Source organism: Microplitis demolitor, chromosome 1, assembly GCF_026212275.2.
Source record: "Microplitis demolitor isolate Queensland-Clemson2020A chromosome 1, iyMicDemo2.1a, whole genome shotgun sequence".
Taxonomy (NCBI): domain Eukaryota; kingdom Metazoa; phylum Arthropoda; class Insecta; order Hymenoptera; family Braconidae; genus Microplitis; species Microplitis demolitor.
Genome location: NC_068545.1, coordinates 3,018,249 through 3,035,487, shown reverse-complemented (window position 1 = coordinate 3,035,487; position 17,239 = coordinate 3,018,249). Strand labels below are relative to the sequence as shown.

Sequence of the window (17,239 nt, the reverse complement as noted above, 5' to 3'; positions counted from 1 at the left end):
AACCTTCTTCTTTTTCTGGAAGAAGAAAAAAAATGATCGCTCTTCTCGTATTTCTAGAACGAAATGTTTTCCGTTTACTTTTTGCGTCGAATTTTAGTTTTCTATTTTTCATTGCTCTTCTTCTGAGTCTGCCTAAGCCAATGGTATTTCAAATTTATTTTACTATGACGCAAAGCGAAAACTTTTTGTACAAAACAAGGTGGTGAATAGTCAATCGATGGGCTAGAAGCAAGTGAGGTCTACCGTTATTTTATGTGATTAAAGAGTTATAGAAAGAAATTACAAATAGTTCTGTGAATACAAATCCAAGCTTGTTTTATAAAACTTGTTTGACTTTATAATCTCAATAGACATTTGATGTTTTTCGTTGAAATGATAAGAATATTTTATAGATTTATACAAGTGTAAAACTAATTAAAGTAAAACAAAACGCTCTTCTAGTACTATATCCGATAAAATAGACCACTCCTATCGAAATAACTCGATCGAATTATCGATGAAAACACAGAATGCTCGTGATCATCCTCGCGATTCTTCCGCTACAATAATCTACGAAACACTCATAACCCGGCTGCAGGCAGTATCTGGATTTGAGCTCCTTTGAAATGTTTTTCAAGCATCGTTGACTTCGTGGATATCATATCGCTCTTTTCAGCTGCGCCTCAACAATTTATCCCAAAGCAAGACTGCTGCTTTTTTTGTTGCCTTTAGATTGATACAGTATTTGTCGATTTTATTTTTTGGCGCTAATTTTATTATACACAAATGCATACTAGAATCTAAAACGTTGCTCTCGTTTGAATTTGGATGTTTTAAAACGCCTGTTATTAATTGTAGGTTATGATGAATCAATTTCTGAAACTAATCAAAGTCAAGATCACCTAGACTCCTCAATGAATCGAGTTATTCATTATTAACATTAAATTTTATCTCTCAGTCAGGGTTCAAGTTTATAAATATTAAAAATTTATTGATACTGACTCAGAAATACCCTGAAGGCAACAGCTAATTGAATCATCTATTATCGAAGTTCAATCTTTGTTTTGAGCTGACGGAAATGTCCCTCACATTGACTCAAGGGTCACTCCACCCTCAAGAAAAAATGTCTACAGCTAAATGTCGATCCCTCTTGATTTATCTATATATGACTTTTTCGATCTCACCTTTTGGTCACTATGATACTTTAACCCCTATAATTTCATCATCTGTAAATTGTTATTTATATTCCCATAGAAGTAATTTCATAAAATAGGCCAAGTTTGCAAGTGGACGACCAAAAAATATTTACGTTGAGAGATTATGTATATGTATTATACTCTGTGTAACCACAAAATGTTATTACTTTGATTGCTGGAAAGTTAGCTTTGATCATCTGGGTATAAAACCATCAATGAAAATCACTTCAAGAGGAAAAGCCGAGATATCAGATCATTAATGTCTCAGTCTGATGATGAGATTAGAATCTGAGTTATTTCAAAGTCCTTTCACTGTCTAATCGAATGATCGATTCCCGTCACAGACATTCACCCCAAACGCTCCCGCAGTGAGAGAGATTTGGGACAGATGCCGATGATATTGCACACCAGTTGGTCTCGTGGTTCCTCATGGTAATGATAGTGACCCGAGACTTGGATGCTTCGCGTTCCTACGTAGGTTTGCCAACATCTCACCATGTCATGATTACAACTACCCCACAGATAACCGAGCTTGCTGTTCTGTACAGCATGTTTTCCTCTACTCGTGGTTTTGACAAGCTTGACCTATCGTCGAGAAACTCTATACCTACTAACAAAGACCTGTGGACATGGAACCACTGTGGAATAACAATGCGCTGACATCAGAGTTACGTTAGTGCCCCTGAGGTGCAATCAGTTTGTCAAACCTGACAAAGTTCACTCGGCGTATCGATCACGTTACACCTTACTCAGCTACCTCGCTATCTGGAAAAGCAATTTCTCTGAAATCTAAATTGGATAAGCTGACATTCAACTATTATTAAATTCTGATATTTCCCCATCTAGATTCAGCATATATTTATATATATTAGTAAACTTTCCACCATTTATTTGTTTATAATATGTGAACTGCCATGTTAAGACAAATGTCTTCAATACTTTTGGTTAGTAAATAGATAACACACAATAGTCCAACGAGGTATTATCTTTGAAGCACACAATGACGCTGTGAAACAACAGCTGGCCTGGATCTGACTTTATTCTGCAGTTTTCTCTATTCAATACTTACGGTAACCTCATCCCAATCGCTCTCCAATAAACTACAACACTGAACTGTACCTTTAGAGCAATTTCGTAGAATCCAAGTTTCACTAAACTAACTTTTGTGTACTATACAGCTAAGGTATCTCAATATACCATTAAATAGTAAAGCCTTTTCAACATGCCGCAGTGAAAATGGAAAATTAAAACGAGCGTAGCATTATTTTGATCAATTAATTGTTATAAAATCGTATACTCAATAGATGTTCACGTTTTGAAGTCTAAGAAGTTTATTGTTATTGTTTTTTAGAAGAATTTCAGACTAGGCTGTGTGTAAACAATGTAGACGTATGTTAAACTCCCATCGTCTAATATCTTTTGATTCAAGTCATTGATTTTAATCGAGGCTTTGAGTTGATTGAACTTTACAAACAATATCAAGTAGCTTTTAAGGAATTAGAGCAATAGAATTTAAAAAAAATCAATTTTCCTTATCTTTAGCTACGTTGCAAACTACTGGATCAATTTATTTAGAAATTTGATCAGAGCTAATTTTTGATAAATCTTATCTAAATTAATTGTTACCTTGCAATAAATGTAAAAAACTAATAAAGAAAAATTAACATATTTAATAAGCTCATTACTGATATAAAATTCAATAGTAGCCAGTATTCAAATATGTGATATGGAATTTCCGGTATCGGAAATGCGCAAACGATAATTCAGACTATGAATTCGAGACTTTCCGCTCTCTTCGGTGCATTCCTATCAGATTATTATAGAAACGCAATCAACCCTATCTATTCGCCAGAGCGTAACAAGCAAGAGCAAATGAGAGAGCGAGAAAGTGTGTATAGAGTATTGAACATCATAGAAGAGGACGAGACAGTTTAATACCTTTCCCCCCAATCGGTCGTTATAATGGAAACGTCGCCGATTCTATTTTCTTTCCCCTCAGGGACTGAAGTATAGAAATAGCGCAGGCAACTATTCGCGTACAATAATGGTTATTTATTAGCGCTAAATCAAATGTGTTAGCGCTGTGCGCAATTCGCACGGCTGCGTCCCAATATATATGATAATGATGATAATAATTTTGGATGCGGCCACTCTCCGACAAAGCCGACGTGCAGAAGAGCCCATTCAGTATTGGAGAATTTCTGTTAAGGATGCCAGAGTAGTTCAGGTTGCCAAAGAGAAGAAAAATAATTGATTTAAAAAGTGAGAAAGAAGTGAAATAAAGTGTATATGGATATAATACAATAAAAGTTATAGCCTGTAGAAAAATAGTCAACATGAAAAATGTCTATTTTCAAATCAATTGCTAACAATAAATTACTTTGTCATTTGTACACCAGACATACCAGATTTGAATTTAACTCAACATACAAACTTTGTCAAGGATTTCGAACAATTGAAAAAAATCTATTACTTTGTGAGAGAGGAGAGGAATGATCATGAGGCTGGTTCAAAATACATCAGTTTTTCATGTAGTCGAAATAGATAGTTGATTAGTTATATTACATCTAAGTCATTAATTGTAAATATAATTAAGTTTATTAACAAAAAAAGTATCCACTTTTACTAAAAAAGTGAGCCTATAAATTTCATACTAAAACATTCGGGTAATTCACTTTTATTCTCTTTCAAGATTCACCATAAAAAGTGATAAATTCATTTCGTGTAGTCAGCAAAATATTAAACAGGGCCACGCTCAATATTGAATTAAAACGATATCGATAATATTGATGAACTCACCAAATGTAATGTTCACACGCATCATCCACTATAATGTCCTATCCCTATCCATTTTCAGCCTGTAGCAATTCATTTTGTAGCGTAGACCATGACGTTGCTAGACATAGTGAACCACAAACCGTCCGCTCTCATTCTGTCTCATTCTGTGATGACTGGTACCGGGTCGCGTAGAGACCTCAACTGGTGCATCCCATGTAAATACAAAGCTGGTGTAATAACGGCGAACCTGCCATTGGTATTGTGCGTGCATACTGATGTTTCATTAGTCGACAGTTCGTGCCGTACAGACTGTCAATCAAGTTCATTGCCTGCGGGAGAAATTCTAGAGCAACCTTTACTTTATACCAATATCCATTGCTCTAGTTATATTCTATCCATTGTTGCGATACTATATCAGCTTTAAGACATCAATTGTCTAAGGCAAAGAAGATGAATAATAATTGAAAATTAGGTTGCATATCGATCTAATGCATTTAAAATATCACTTTGATGTTAACCATTTTCTTTTAAATTACACTATATATTTTTTATTGTACTAGAAAATGATTCTTTTTCCTGAGTACTTCATGGGCTCTTTGGTGTGCTACTACCATTTCGACAACGATTTCCTATCCACTGGGAATAGTTTACTATGACTAGATAGTCTTTTGCTCTCTTTTATTCGCCCTCATTTTATGGCTCTCCAATTCCACCAAGCATAATCATCACTCTCAATACACACCATGTTAGTATTATTTCAGTCTTGTGTTAGATTGTAGAATAGACATTTTAGATTATCACAATATGTTTTTAAAGCCGATTGTAAGATATACATAAAATTATTTGGTAATATAGTAAAATAATTTGATCTTATTCAAAATTCAAAATGAATTATTTAAGTCTGTCTGACTTGAAATAAAAAATTAACATAAAATTAAAATAAAAATTTTAAAATTTTTCAAAAATGATTCATGTCTTTTTGCCCACAATTATTAATACCGTCTCAGCTTAACAATTTTTCTAATTTCATTAATGATGGTATGGTTCAATGACTACAATCGATAACCAGTACGTGACGAGGATAAAATCAAATCCTATAACGTTCTTTGAAAACTGAAGACAAAAAAACAGCGTGGACACATTTGTAAAAATTAGCATTGTAAATTACTCGAATACGAATAAAAACAAATAGTTTAACACGTTTCTATTTGTTTTTTTCTTTTCTTCAATAACTATATCCAAAAATTAATAAATCATACCTGAACCTAATTATAATAATGATTTAATTGGATCATGTAATTTTTTGTTGATTTAGTTGATGGATTATAATGTAAGTAGCTTAACAAATGTCCAACAATTTCATAGCAAAGAGTTGCCTAATTACAGACAAGTTAAGCTTGTACATAATAGTCAAGCATGAAAGCTCATTTGCGTGCTCTCGCTTCGAAAGTCGGTTTTATGATGCAAATATATTCTGATTTTCCAATACCTTCAATAGTTCATTGTTTCATGCATATATCACATATATATTTATATATCACACGATAATCTATAGACTGATAAACGGCATATGATTTGTTGCACCAGTAAAATTGTTTGTCAAGACTAAAATGGATTTTACATTATCTTTAAAAGTAACATTTAATGATGATATCACCAGCTGCGAAAGCATCCATGTCTCTCAATATATATCCGTACTGTAGCTCCCTCATCTATTTTTATGCTATTTCAGAGATTCACATCTACACATTTCTTCACTTTTAGCTTTAGTATAATGTCTGTCACTGTTATAAGAATTTACAGCGTAGCATAAAAAAAACTTAACAATAACATTCCATTCAATCAAGCGAACGGGACGAGTGCGTGGGTCGCGTTAAAATAATCTTGATGGCGAATCTACCCGGTACATAAGAGGGTAGGGAAATGACATATGAACGCGGCAGAAAGGCAAACTATATTGCGGAAAGGTAATTGTATTTGATTTAGTAGCATTTAGGGTTATCTCTTTGGCAGTAGAGAGAGGGATACAGTTATAGCAAGCGCAAATATATTCCAGTTCAACGATGCTTCTAGGAGTTTGTCGTCCACTGTACTGCTGCGGTGCACTAACACAGAGATTTGGTCTCAATGTGATTGTACAATTGGCGTAAGGGTGAAATGTAAAAGGGTTCAACAGATCGAGCCTGACTGCCCACTACTACCTATACATGTACATAACATTCTCTCTCAGCTCAGGCTCATGGTATGTTCTAGTTATCTGATCTAAAACATTCCCTACCGGGATATGTCCACACCCTCATGTATTCCAATGGTGATGTGCGGGGTCAGTTTGTGCAACGTGTGTGATTACGTTGGCAATTACTTTCACCGCCTACATGTGCACCAGGATAGACTAGTATTGTCCCTCGACGATCGACGCCCTCTTACCCCCTTTTTGGTAGGACCTACTGAACTCGCCCCTCTCTTTGTGTACAACTGAAAGGAAGAAGGGTTGCAACTCGTTATTAGCAAGGAAGCACGGGGGTGTGATTACTATATGCATCCCTCTTTTAAATTTTACCGTTAGATTTTTGGTTATGATAAATAGTCCTGTTGATATTTAGCTCAAAAGTTTCGTACGTAATTGCATTAATGCAGTTAATAGAAATATCAATGAAAGCAAACACTTTTCATTGATACAGACATCGAAAAAGTATGAAAGCATCTTATCTTTGAATGAATTTAACTCACACTTGAAACGACCCTCGAAGCCACGAATAAGCGAGATTACATCGTTATCTTCTCTTTCAATGTACTACTGTCTGGATGATAAGGAAAATGTTTTCATTGGATAACACGCAAGAAAAGAGGAACATCAACATCTTTTATGATTCTCAATATTTTGGAAATGTAAAAAATCAGTGGTCTCCGGAGGAAACACGTAGTCTATACTTTAGTACTGTCATGTGTAATAGTCTTTTGTCGAAAATATATCCATATATGTATGGAAAGAGAGAAAAAGGGAGTTAGTTGGCTTTCGTGTGCAGACGCGTGAGTAATTGGGTAGTGGTGGTAGTGACGCTCGCGAGCCATACGCATGGAACGAAAAGATAACGCAATTTATTTCAGGCATTATTCGTACTCTCTATAGTCCACTCAACGGCGAGGCTCCATCCTATAATATTTTTATTTTATTTTCTTTTCTTTTTATTTTATTTATCTTGTACTTCACTACCAAGTGCTTCGTATGCATTCTGCCACCACTGATATATAATGGTACAGTTTTATTAACTTATGTAACATATGTTATTTTTGAAAAAGTTTCATAATTTAATTATGAACACTTCATACCATTCTTTTTAAAAAAAATCATATTACTGTATCACACATATTTATATCACACATAGAACTATCGTCAACACTTATCAAGAAAATTATAACCTTTGCAACATAAAAATATTTAAATGTTAGTTTACTTAACTATTAAATTGACTGAAATATATAATAATTAGATTTTCAACCAAATGAAATTACAATAGTTGAAAGTGTAAAATAGAAAAAAGTAAGAATGATAAAAGCTGAAGTAATTAGTAAGATTAATAACAAGGAAGACGAGATGAGAGTTTGCCAAGATTCAGTGTTTGACATATTTTGTCTTCTATTTTACGATCTTTCGTCTCATTCAATCTAAATATTAGTCCCCTTTTTTTCTCTTTGTGTTTTTAAATTAAATCATTGTCTATTTCAATTTCTATTCTTCTTTCTTCTTTATTTCAATTTTATTAAAAAGAACAAAAATAGGTGTATTATCATTCGATTGATAACTTGGTCGACAAATTGAACCTCAAATTTAGGCTGCAAAGAAGTGTATAAAGGTCCAAGTGAGGTTCTATTTTTTGACAAGGGACACTGCTGTGCTAAGCACAAAATTGGTAACACTATAGTATTTTTATGTTATCACTTTTGTGCTTAGCACATCAGTAGAGTCATCAACCAAAAAATTATGGTATTACTAGCATGCATGTATCAAAACATATACTCGATCATTTTCTTCTGTTGAATAGTACGATTTAGATTATAAATTCTACTATTATATTTTCATATATATACTTCATGGCTTTGACCAAAAAAAAGCTATATTCGAAAATTCACAAAGCAATTGTTAAGACTTATTGTGTATATTTATAAGCTTACCGTAAACATAAAGAGAAAAAATTGAAAAAAAAAAGAATCGATACTTTTTCTCGCAGTTCCCTAATCTGTAGCATCTACTTTGCCTTTGCAGACTGCTCTTAAGACTTTTATCGAGCTTACCATCTCTCTAGATTTGCATGCTTCTTCTTTTTTACTTGAGCAGCATAATTCGTTTCAATTGACTATCTCCTGAAAGAGCTAAAAAGTTTTTTTCCCCATGGTACAATTGATTTTATTTTACACTGCCTATATTTATTTATCTTATTCTTTCTTAATTTATTATCGTATTTGTCTAGATTATTAAGTCCGAGCATAATTAACACTGTCGTATTTAATTTCATCGGAATATTATTTGAAATAATGGATCGGTTTATTTTTTAAACAATCGACCATCATTGTTGTAAAGAGTATTGTAAAAACAAAATACTTAACCAGTGAGTCGACTACAGTTGACAATATTGCTAAGAGATCGGATTTTACGGAAGTGTATTCTCATGTTCGATGAGGATCAGTGACCAATTGGGAGTTTGAAATGTGTTCGTCGAAGAACATTTGCTAGGGGGCGCAAATACTGGAAAAGCGTTAAGAGCGAGTGAGTGAGTGAGATTGTTTTGTACGTAGGAGTTTTTGAAGCAATTCACCCTTGACTCTGTACTTGGTGAGAGACCGACACCGCACGTGAAACTATACGCGACCATTGGACCTAGTCGGATAAATGGTATCTATCTCGTGGCACAGCGGTTTTTTCCCACGACTACTTTACCCACGGCACGACTCAAAAGTGATACTGAACAGTTACTAGAGGTTTTACTCTGCTTCTACGGCTATATGGCTAGACTTGAACACTATTGAGTGTTTTAGTTTTTCTTTTAAGTTTTTTTTTTGCTATAGTTTTTATACCGTTCAATCATACTGAACTATAATGAACTTTTTCTGTTTCGAACTCACATTTGTAACGGTTGTATTCTTCAGTGCGAACTAATGCTAAAGGTCTAAAAGCTTTTGTGGTTCGATGCTTTAAAGTTTAAACCCTGCCTCAAAGCATCGTCCAGTGGGAACTTAAACGTTCAACCACATCTGCTGTGTAACTTAATTTTTTAATCCTTTTGAAGTATGTATAACCAATCTTAATTATAGATTCTGAATACGAAAGCTACCAATTGATTTTTTTCAGTCGTGTTTTAATCTATTATTCCTTTCGTAATTTTTTGAAAAACATTTAATTGAAAATTTTGTCTCTACACAAAATAAATAGACATTACTGATACGTATCGGAGCGAATTTGTTCTTTAAATAAAAATTCGAAATTAATTGCATATTTTCTTTTTTCCTAAAAATTTTTTTTTATTTAACTGTGACAAGGCCAAGGGTACATATTAAAAGATTAAAGGATTAAAATAATAATAACGTTGGAAATTGGATACGGCCTTGGTGGGGCCTTCATAATCTTTGCGGACCATATGCCGACGTGAACTGGAACGAAGCCAGCCGAGTGTGTGTAGATACAGAATCCAAAAGAGTACATCAGAGTAGTTCTGAAGAATCAGTAAGAGTGAGAAAGAAGAGAGGTAGTGAGAGAGAGAGAGCGTAAAAAAATATCGTGCAACTTAATCTGGGATCGCGAAAGGGGAAAAAATGAATTTATTCAATTGGTAATACAGAGTCAGACCGTGGGTTGTAAAAATACTACGCATTTCGAATCGACAACTATATAAAGCACGTGATAGAGAACTTCTATATCTCTCTCTATCTTTTTTGCATACTTTCCACCTCTAGCTCAAACTCTTATCGAACGACAAAAAAAAAGATATGAAAAAAAAAAAATATTTGGATAACGATTCATTCGATAAGCCCATTCTCGAAAGCATATATACGATCCGTTGAGATTCAATCACAATGTATTTCACGAATTATCAGCTCGTCAAACATCCTGGCGATGGGGAAAAATGAAGATAGAAGGGTGTTTCTATTTTTACACTTTTTTTTATTTATTTACTTTTTTTTTCTCCTGTGTATCGTGACACATCAACAGATTTATATCTTGGGATCATAAATGCTTAACCAAACAAACTGACAGCCAGGGGATTCTTAAACGTCAACGATTGAATGATGTAATAAAAATAAGCAATGAGAATAAAAAATTACCTATTATTAGATTAAAAAGACGTAAGTCTGAAAAATTTAACACTATTCATCGTACTTCCATCCTATAGTACCAACAAGAAAATCAAATAATTCATAGGTCAACTACAAAAGGTATTAAATGAGCTTATCTATGACCAATTCACATCAAAAAATATATTTTATACTATATCGGTGCATTTCATAACAATTATTTTCACAATTGACGGATTTTCATTACGGAAATGTAATTTCCTGGATACTAGTTTTGCTATAGAATTTTTTCATATATATATATAGATTTTAAATATTGTAAAAAAGTCTATTTAAACAAAAAGAGGTAACAAGACACCACGAAGATTACGATTCAATCTGTTGAGCACTTATCGTTTTATCTTACAATATCCACCATCTATTTTTCTCTCTCACTCTCTCTCTCTCTCTCTCGTACTCGATTCCCATTTTTTTTCTACAATTTTCTATACATCCAAGCGAAATCCGATGATAACTCCCACTTTCATCGTGGAAATCCTGACTCTATCTTTTGTGTACACGCACAGGATTTAGTCTCATATCGAATTTCGAAAACAAATCTATACAGATTTTCAATACCTTTTTTTTGGCTACCCTTGAATAAAAGACTTCGAAAAACGCCATTATTAAAAAATAAATCGAATAATTAAATTAAGACAGAAATTAGTCCATTTGAAAAAAAAGAACAAAGGAATAATTAGTAATTAAAATACCATTAAAAATAAATACTGAATAATTAAATTACCCAGGATTTTATTTGTGTATTTTACCGGTTACGTTATTTAAATTAATTGAATTGCCGTCAAAAGACTTCACTAGCAGACATGTTATTTTAAAGGAGTACATAATGAGAGATAGGAGCGAAAGGAAATTCACAAGTGGCAATGAGATAAAGAGAAGAGAAAGATAAAAAAGATAAAGAAGAACAGGAGGGTAAAGTTGAGAATGAAAAAGAGAGGTGGGGGTGAAGGGGTCGGTATACGGTTAGTTTTATATTATAGACCCCTTTCACATGGCGTCGGGCCCTTCTGATATCGTATAATATATAGCATTGTTCGCGCTCTCTTAGCACGAAGTGGAACGAGTATATTTATAAGAGGTGACTTTCTTTCATATGTTAAGCAGATCAGTGTCGCGAACTGGAGGGTTTGCCGCGTTGTAGTACATTGCGCCCTGTATACTCTATATGCTTATGACTTGTATAGTTTTTTTCCCGTCGGGACTGACTTTGTATATACCCGCAGCATTAAACTTTCACGTAAATGATTTTTTACCAGTGAATTTCATGCTTCGTACACTATGATAACCGAGGACTGTTAGCCATGCATTAAAGATCTATAGAAAAAAAAATTTACTGAGACAAAAATTTTATTTTTTAAATCTTATTAACAGTCGTCTTATTTAATATTCCAGGAAGAAAAATTTAAAGCCAATAAAAATTTAGTCTTAGCCGAAAAGCTGCCAATAAAAGGCCCAGGCCGAAAACTTGGAAATTTTCGAAGTTCTATAGTTTTATTTTTAAAAAATAATGTCATGGCCGAAAATAGGCCGAGTCGACTTCGAGAAAAATTTCGGTGTGTTTTCAATCAACTTTCAGGTTTTTCCAATAAAGTTCGACGGCACATACGTGATTTCGGCCAAATTTAGGCTTCTTTGAATAAAATAATATGGTTTCGGCGTAATTTTGGCATGATTTATGAAAATTATGTTTATTAAATCAGTACACTCATAAAAAATAGTTTAGTAAAATTTGTTTTTCATTTGTTACAGAACATGTCCGGGAATTCAGCTGTGGAATGCTGTACTACAGAACACTTTACCTGGATAGTAAAAGAGATACTCTTTACGTCGGAGCTATGTAAGTATTCAACAATATGTCTTTCATAAAACATTTTCATTATTTTAATTTTTTTTTTTTTTTCAATTTTTTTCATTTATTAGATTTGATTCACTAAAAAGATTGAAAATTTTCTTTAATCCCGTTTGAAGTATATAAATTCGAAAGTTACAATGATCACAGTATTTTATAGTCATACTGATATCTAAAGATTCTTTACTAATGTTAAAAGTATTTTTGATCTAAAAATATTATCTTTATTACATTTATTGCAAAACGATAACATTTTTACAACTTGACCAAGTTTCAAAAATTAATACTATATGTAGAAGATCATCCAGTTCATTGTTTAATATTTTTGTTTTGCTTTTTTCCCATGGTGGGCTCAAAAATATCTTCAATATCTATGCAAAAGTTGAAAAATAGCCTGCAATGGCTTATTCCACTAAAGACATTTTATTTTCTTAAAAATTTTTCGATTTTCCCCAACATGAAATGCCGCAGAGAAGTTAAATAGCGTGATTATTAATCACTACTAAATTATAGCTCAAGTTTAATTAGCTAAAGATCGTTTGTAACATCTCAATAAAGAAATTGACTTTACAAATATATTGCAGAATAATAGAGAAACCATAATGCAGACTTTTACTTCCCTATAAAGTACAAAAAATGTTGATAAAAAAATTCACTTCCGCAAACCATTACAAACTTCAGGATATTAATTTTTTTCTCATATTACCAAACATCCTGTTCATGTTTTTTGACCATCAGTATATAACGTTAGGTCAGACAAACAAAAAGTAGTAACCATTAGTTGAATCGAGTGTTCGGTACCCAAAACCCATCGTTCGTCAAATTAACCATCTGAACTTTACCAATAAATCTTGTGTCTTTCCGCCGTGACTTTTGGCTCTCACACGCTTGTGAATAACAAACTTTTGCGAATTACTTTTTCTTTAAGTCTCTGGTTTTATACATACCACTATCGTAAAAGTCTTTGTCGTTAGTTTATTCACATTATTCACTATTTGGAGAATATCCCGAAGGAGATTACCAATTGAGAATTCCAATGACAAATGAGTAAAGTCTCAAGTATTGAAATTTTTTTTGTTTCTTATTGCCCAGATTTCTTATACATTTCATTTCTCTTTTCCATCTACAATTCTTCAATCATGTTACGAACGATATGAATAATTCGGCCACCCTGATTTCTCATCGTCTCTTTTCATACTGTAGATCTTCAATACTATTGGAGCCTAAGGGGCTGAGTATTATCACTGGGGTTGAGAATGAAAAAAGTAGAGATCATTGGCTAGTTTTATATGGGGGTAAATATATATACATATATATGTACATACATAACAGTCTCTTAGAAGCTGTGTATATTGAAATTTTCTTTCTTTGTCGTTACATCATTACTTGACGACAGAGTATTATTTCTTGGTTCAGTACAGCCTAAACCCCCTTCTTTTATTGTATATTTATATATATATATATATATATATATATATATATATATATATATATATATATATATATATATATAACCGCCCATTCGCCTCATCGTGTTCCCTAGTCGTATCGGCTTTGTATTGTAGGTTCTCCCTTCTTAATTCGGTAAATGCCAACAAAATGCTACATAGTGTTAATAATAGGCCAAAAGAAAGGGTATGAGGCAAAGAAAATTTGATGACGTGGTAGATACTCGAGACTAGTCGGAGGCAGACAAAAGAAAACGAGAAAAGTAGTGAAACAACCTCTCATTTCTATCTATATATTTAGCTTCATCGAAGAGCCGAACTCCGATTACGTTTTTCCTTAGAGGATAGTCCAGGTCGATTAAAAGTTTCGGAAAGACGCGCATTAGTTGGCTTGAGGGAGTCTGTATGAAAAACTTCGGCACAAAGAAAAGTGAAAAGAAAAAAGAGTAAAATTAAATGAAGGTCAGCTTAACCGTGATCAGAATCACACCGAATTGATTATTTTAATTTTAGGTTATAATAATTATTAATTATTTAATTAACTTATCGACAATTTACTTGAATACAATTTTGCCATTGTATGTCTTAGTTCGTCGAGTAGGTTCTAAAAGTAACATTAGAGTAAAGTTCATGTGTATGTTTGTCTGTATATAAGATACGTTCGTTTAGATAAACTGGTTACTTATAATTGAAATTTTCATATCAACGGAAAACTCTATACTTCTATGGATTCTTGCTCAAATAACTTTTTAATAGAAAAATCTAGCTTATTTTTAAAAAGGGCATGGAAGCTGATGAAATAAGTTTCAATTGAGTTTTTTTTACATTCTATTTTATAGTAACTTTTAATGATTTTATAGGGGTTTGAAATTATTCTTGTAAAAAATCTTTTACTATTCCACTGTCAGAGATTTTGAATTTTTTTAAAAATTCACAAAATAATTTAAAGCACAAAGCGTTGATTTTTTTATTAATCTACAGGATAAATTTTTTATCTTTTTTGATGGATAAGATAATATTTTATTTAAAAGTTGTGAGAATTACAAATTATTCAGCCATTATCGAGATTGAAACGGCAATTGTTAATGGATAATTTCCTCCGTATAATTTAACTAAGCAGATTGATTTCACCTACTGATATTTTAATTATTTCATTTTTTATTTATATCGAATATCTGATAATCAGTTTCTAAAATTGTTTTTAAATTAAAAAATAATTGCACTATTGTCATAACATTATTAAGTAATTATAGTTCTATTTCTGACTGAAGTAAAGTTGTAAAACAATGATCCAAGTTTTTTTATTAGTTCACTTTTATGTGCCAGCGCGATTTCAGAAGCCTTCGCCTGAAACTTCGACAGAAAATACACCCTCAGCACGTAAACAATCCATAGTCAGGGCTCGGTGTTGAAAGAAAACAACATATTTTATATGCTAAAGCTATATCAGAAGCCCTCGTCTCGCCGATTTTGATGGTTGAGGTGGCATCCGACGTCTTTTATGAAACTTCAGAGCCCAGTTGATTTTGGAATCAATCCATTGAGCACATTACAAGTTGTTCAAGAAAAAAATTTTTGAAAAAAGTTCATTTTTGGAATATCTCTGAACGAGCCCTATCGATCAAGCTCAATTTTTTTTTTCAGTATTCAGATATTGACAAGCCGCATCGAATGACACCTCGATGATCAAAATCGGTTCATCCGTTCAAAAGTTACAGATATTTACATACATACATACACTCGGACATCATGTTGAAATTACTCAGAATAGCTCCTTAGAACCTTAAAACGTCATGATCTCTTAGAAATTCGATTTTCGAAAATCGGACCAAAACCAATAACTTCGCGAATTTTTGAAAATTTTCAATTTTCTTAGCAGGAAGTTGAAAAATTGTCAGTATAAGACACATGAAAGTAGTTTTAGTAAAATAAAAGAAAGTTTCTTAGATTTTAAAAGTTTATGGATAAAACTTTATAGAAACATAGAAAAAAAAGGAATAAAAAGCAACAGGATTCGAATAATGATAAATTGCATTTTACTTCATCCGAAGAGATGAGCATTTCAGTTTTAACGTTTGCTGTTTCTGGCTAGGTTCCACGTGCGAGTTTAGTTTCTCCACAGTATCTATTACCCTCTGGCTATCGAATTCCGATAAGACCATCGATGGTAGAGCGCGGTCCAAACGGACGTTACGTTCCTTCTAATGATTTCAAACGTTTACGGTTATCTTGCGTTTTTATTTTAGATAAATCAACGTTTTCCCATTTCTTTAATTCACTTACTCTTATATATTTTCAATTTAAGGAAGGCTAAATGTAAATAATTGTCCTGCAGAGCAGTGAGAACGAGGAGCAAAGTAATTTTACCATCAGAAAAGGTAGAATCTTTTGCTAGTCGTGTTTACTTTCACCATCACTTGGACAATTCTCATTTATATGCTGTCTATACTACAGCGTTAAATCGATAACCCAGAATAGTATGGTAGTGGGACCCTATACCGTTCTTCTCGTTAATTAGAAATGTGATGCTTTTGATAATGAGTATTCGAGACTACGTCCCGCCCGCGGCAGTTTGCTAACGATTAACAATACGCTAATTGAACTATCCCCTCCATGATATCCCTTTTTCCCAATTATCAATAGAATTCTTTGAAATAGAAAATAAAGCGTATTCCATATTTTACCCTCTCAGTTAATCGAATTATTTTTGTTTTATTAACGATACCTTTTTTTCTCAAAAAAAATTTTAGTTATCAGAAGTGTCTAAAGTATTGGTAATCATCGATAGTTATCATTACAAAATTGTTGCATTGACGATTTTTAATTTTATATAATATTATATTACGTGGTAAGAGATTTAAATAAGAGTATTCTAGAAGAAGGTGAAGTTGACTGTCTGAACTGAAGCCGAGGGCTTTACCGTAATAGGAAGTCGTAAGTCGTATTACCTGCATTGTTAATGGGAGGTTAAATGTCTGTTGTCAGTCTAAATAAGCTTATAAGGCGTTAAAGTTCGCAGTTCTAATACAGATAATATAAAAATGGTATATTACACACCTAGGGAGGAAAGTAAGAAATTCCGACCCTTGTGTGTAATTGCTTACACGAGCCAAAGGTGAGTGTTTGTTAATAATAGGAAAGAACGACTTTTTGCCCTTTCCCTCTAAACTGGGAAGGAATTTTAATTTTCAGTGCAGGTATGGAGAAAAATACTGTTTATTCAATCATATTATTAGGTTATACTTCCCATACAGAAATGTTCTTTTATTAAATTTTTTTTTCCGATATTGAGAAAATTAATCAGCTTTTTGCTGTTACCATTTTTTCGAAAACGAGATACATGCAAATGAAATTCCACATGGCGATAAATCGAGACAGTAGAAACACATCTTGGCAGAGTGAGAAATCATTTCTCGACATTTTTGTCTAGTGAGTAGATGCAAATTTCATGGAAAGATGAGCTGCAGCCAAGACAATTTTTCTTGAGAATCACATACATCTATCACTTTTCTTGTGGCTGACTGAATTTATTCCAGCTTCTTAGGCATTTCCCTATGGTTTTCAATGGTAACGAGAAAATGAATTGAGGAAAGAATAAAATCAGTCTGGAAATTCACATTGTCATCTTATGACACGTTCAC

At 32.9% G+C, this 17,239-nt stretch overlaps 1 protein-coding gene across 2 annotated transcripts in view; it reads left to right on the top strand.

The window, feature by feature from the left end:
* LOC103575047 (semaphorin-2A) overlaps window positions 1–17,239 on the top strand; it is a 135,680-nt gene that overhangs the window by 85,118 nt on the left and 33,323 nt on the right. For both annotated transcript variants that reach the window (XM_014444975.2, XM_014444974.2), the window contains one exon: window positions 12,051–12,138. In XM_014444975.2, the coding sequence (XP_014300461.1) occupies window positions 12,051–12,138 (88 nt within the window). The remainder of the gene's footprint in view (window positions 1–12,050; window positions 12,139–17,239) is intronic.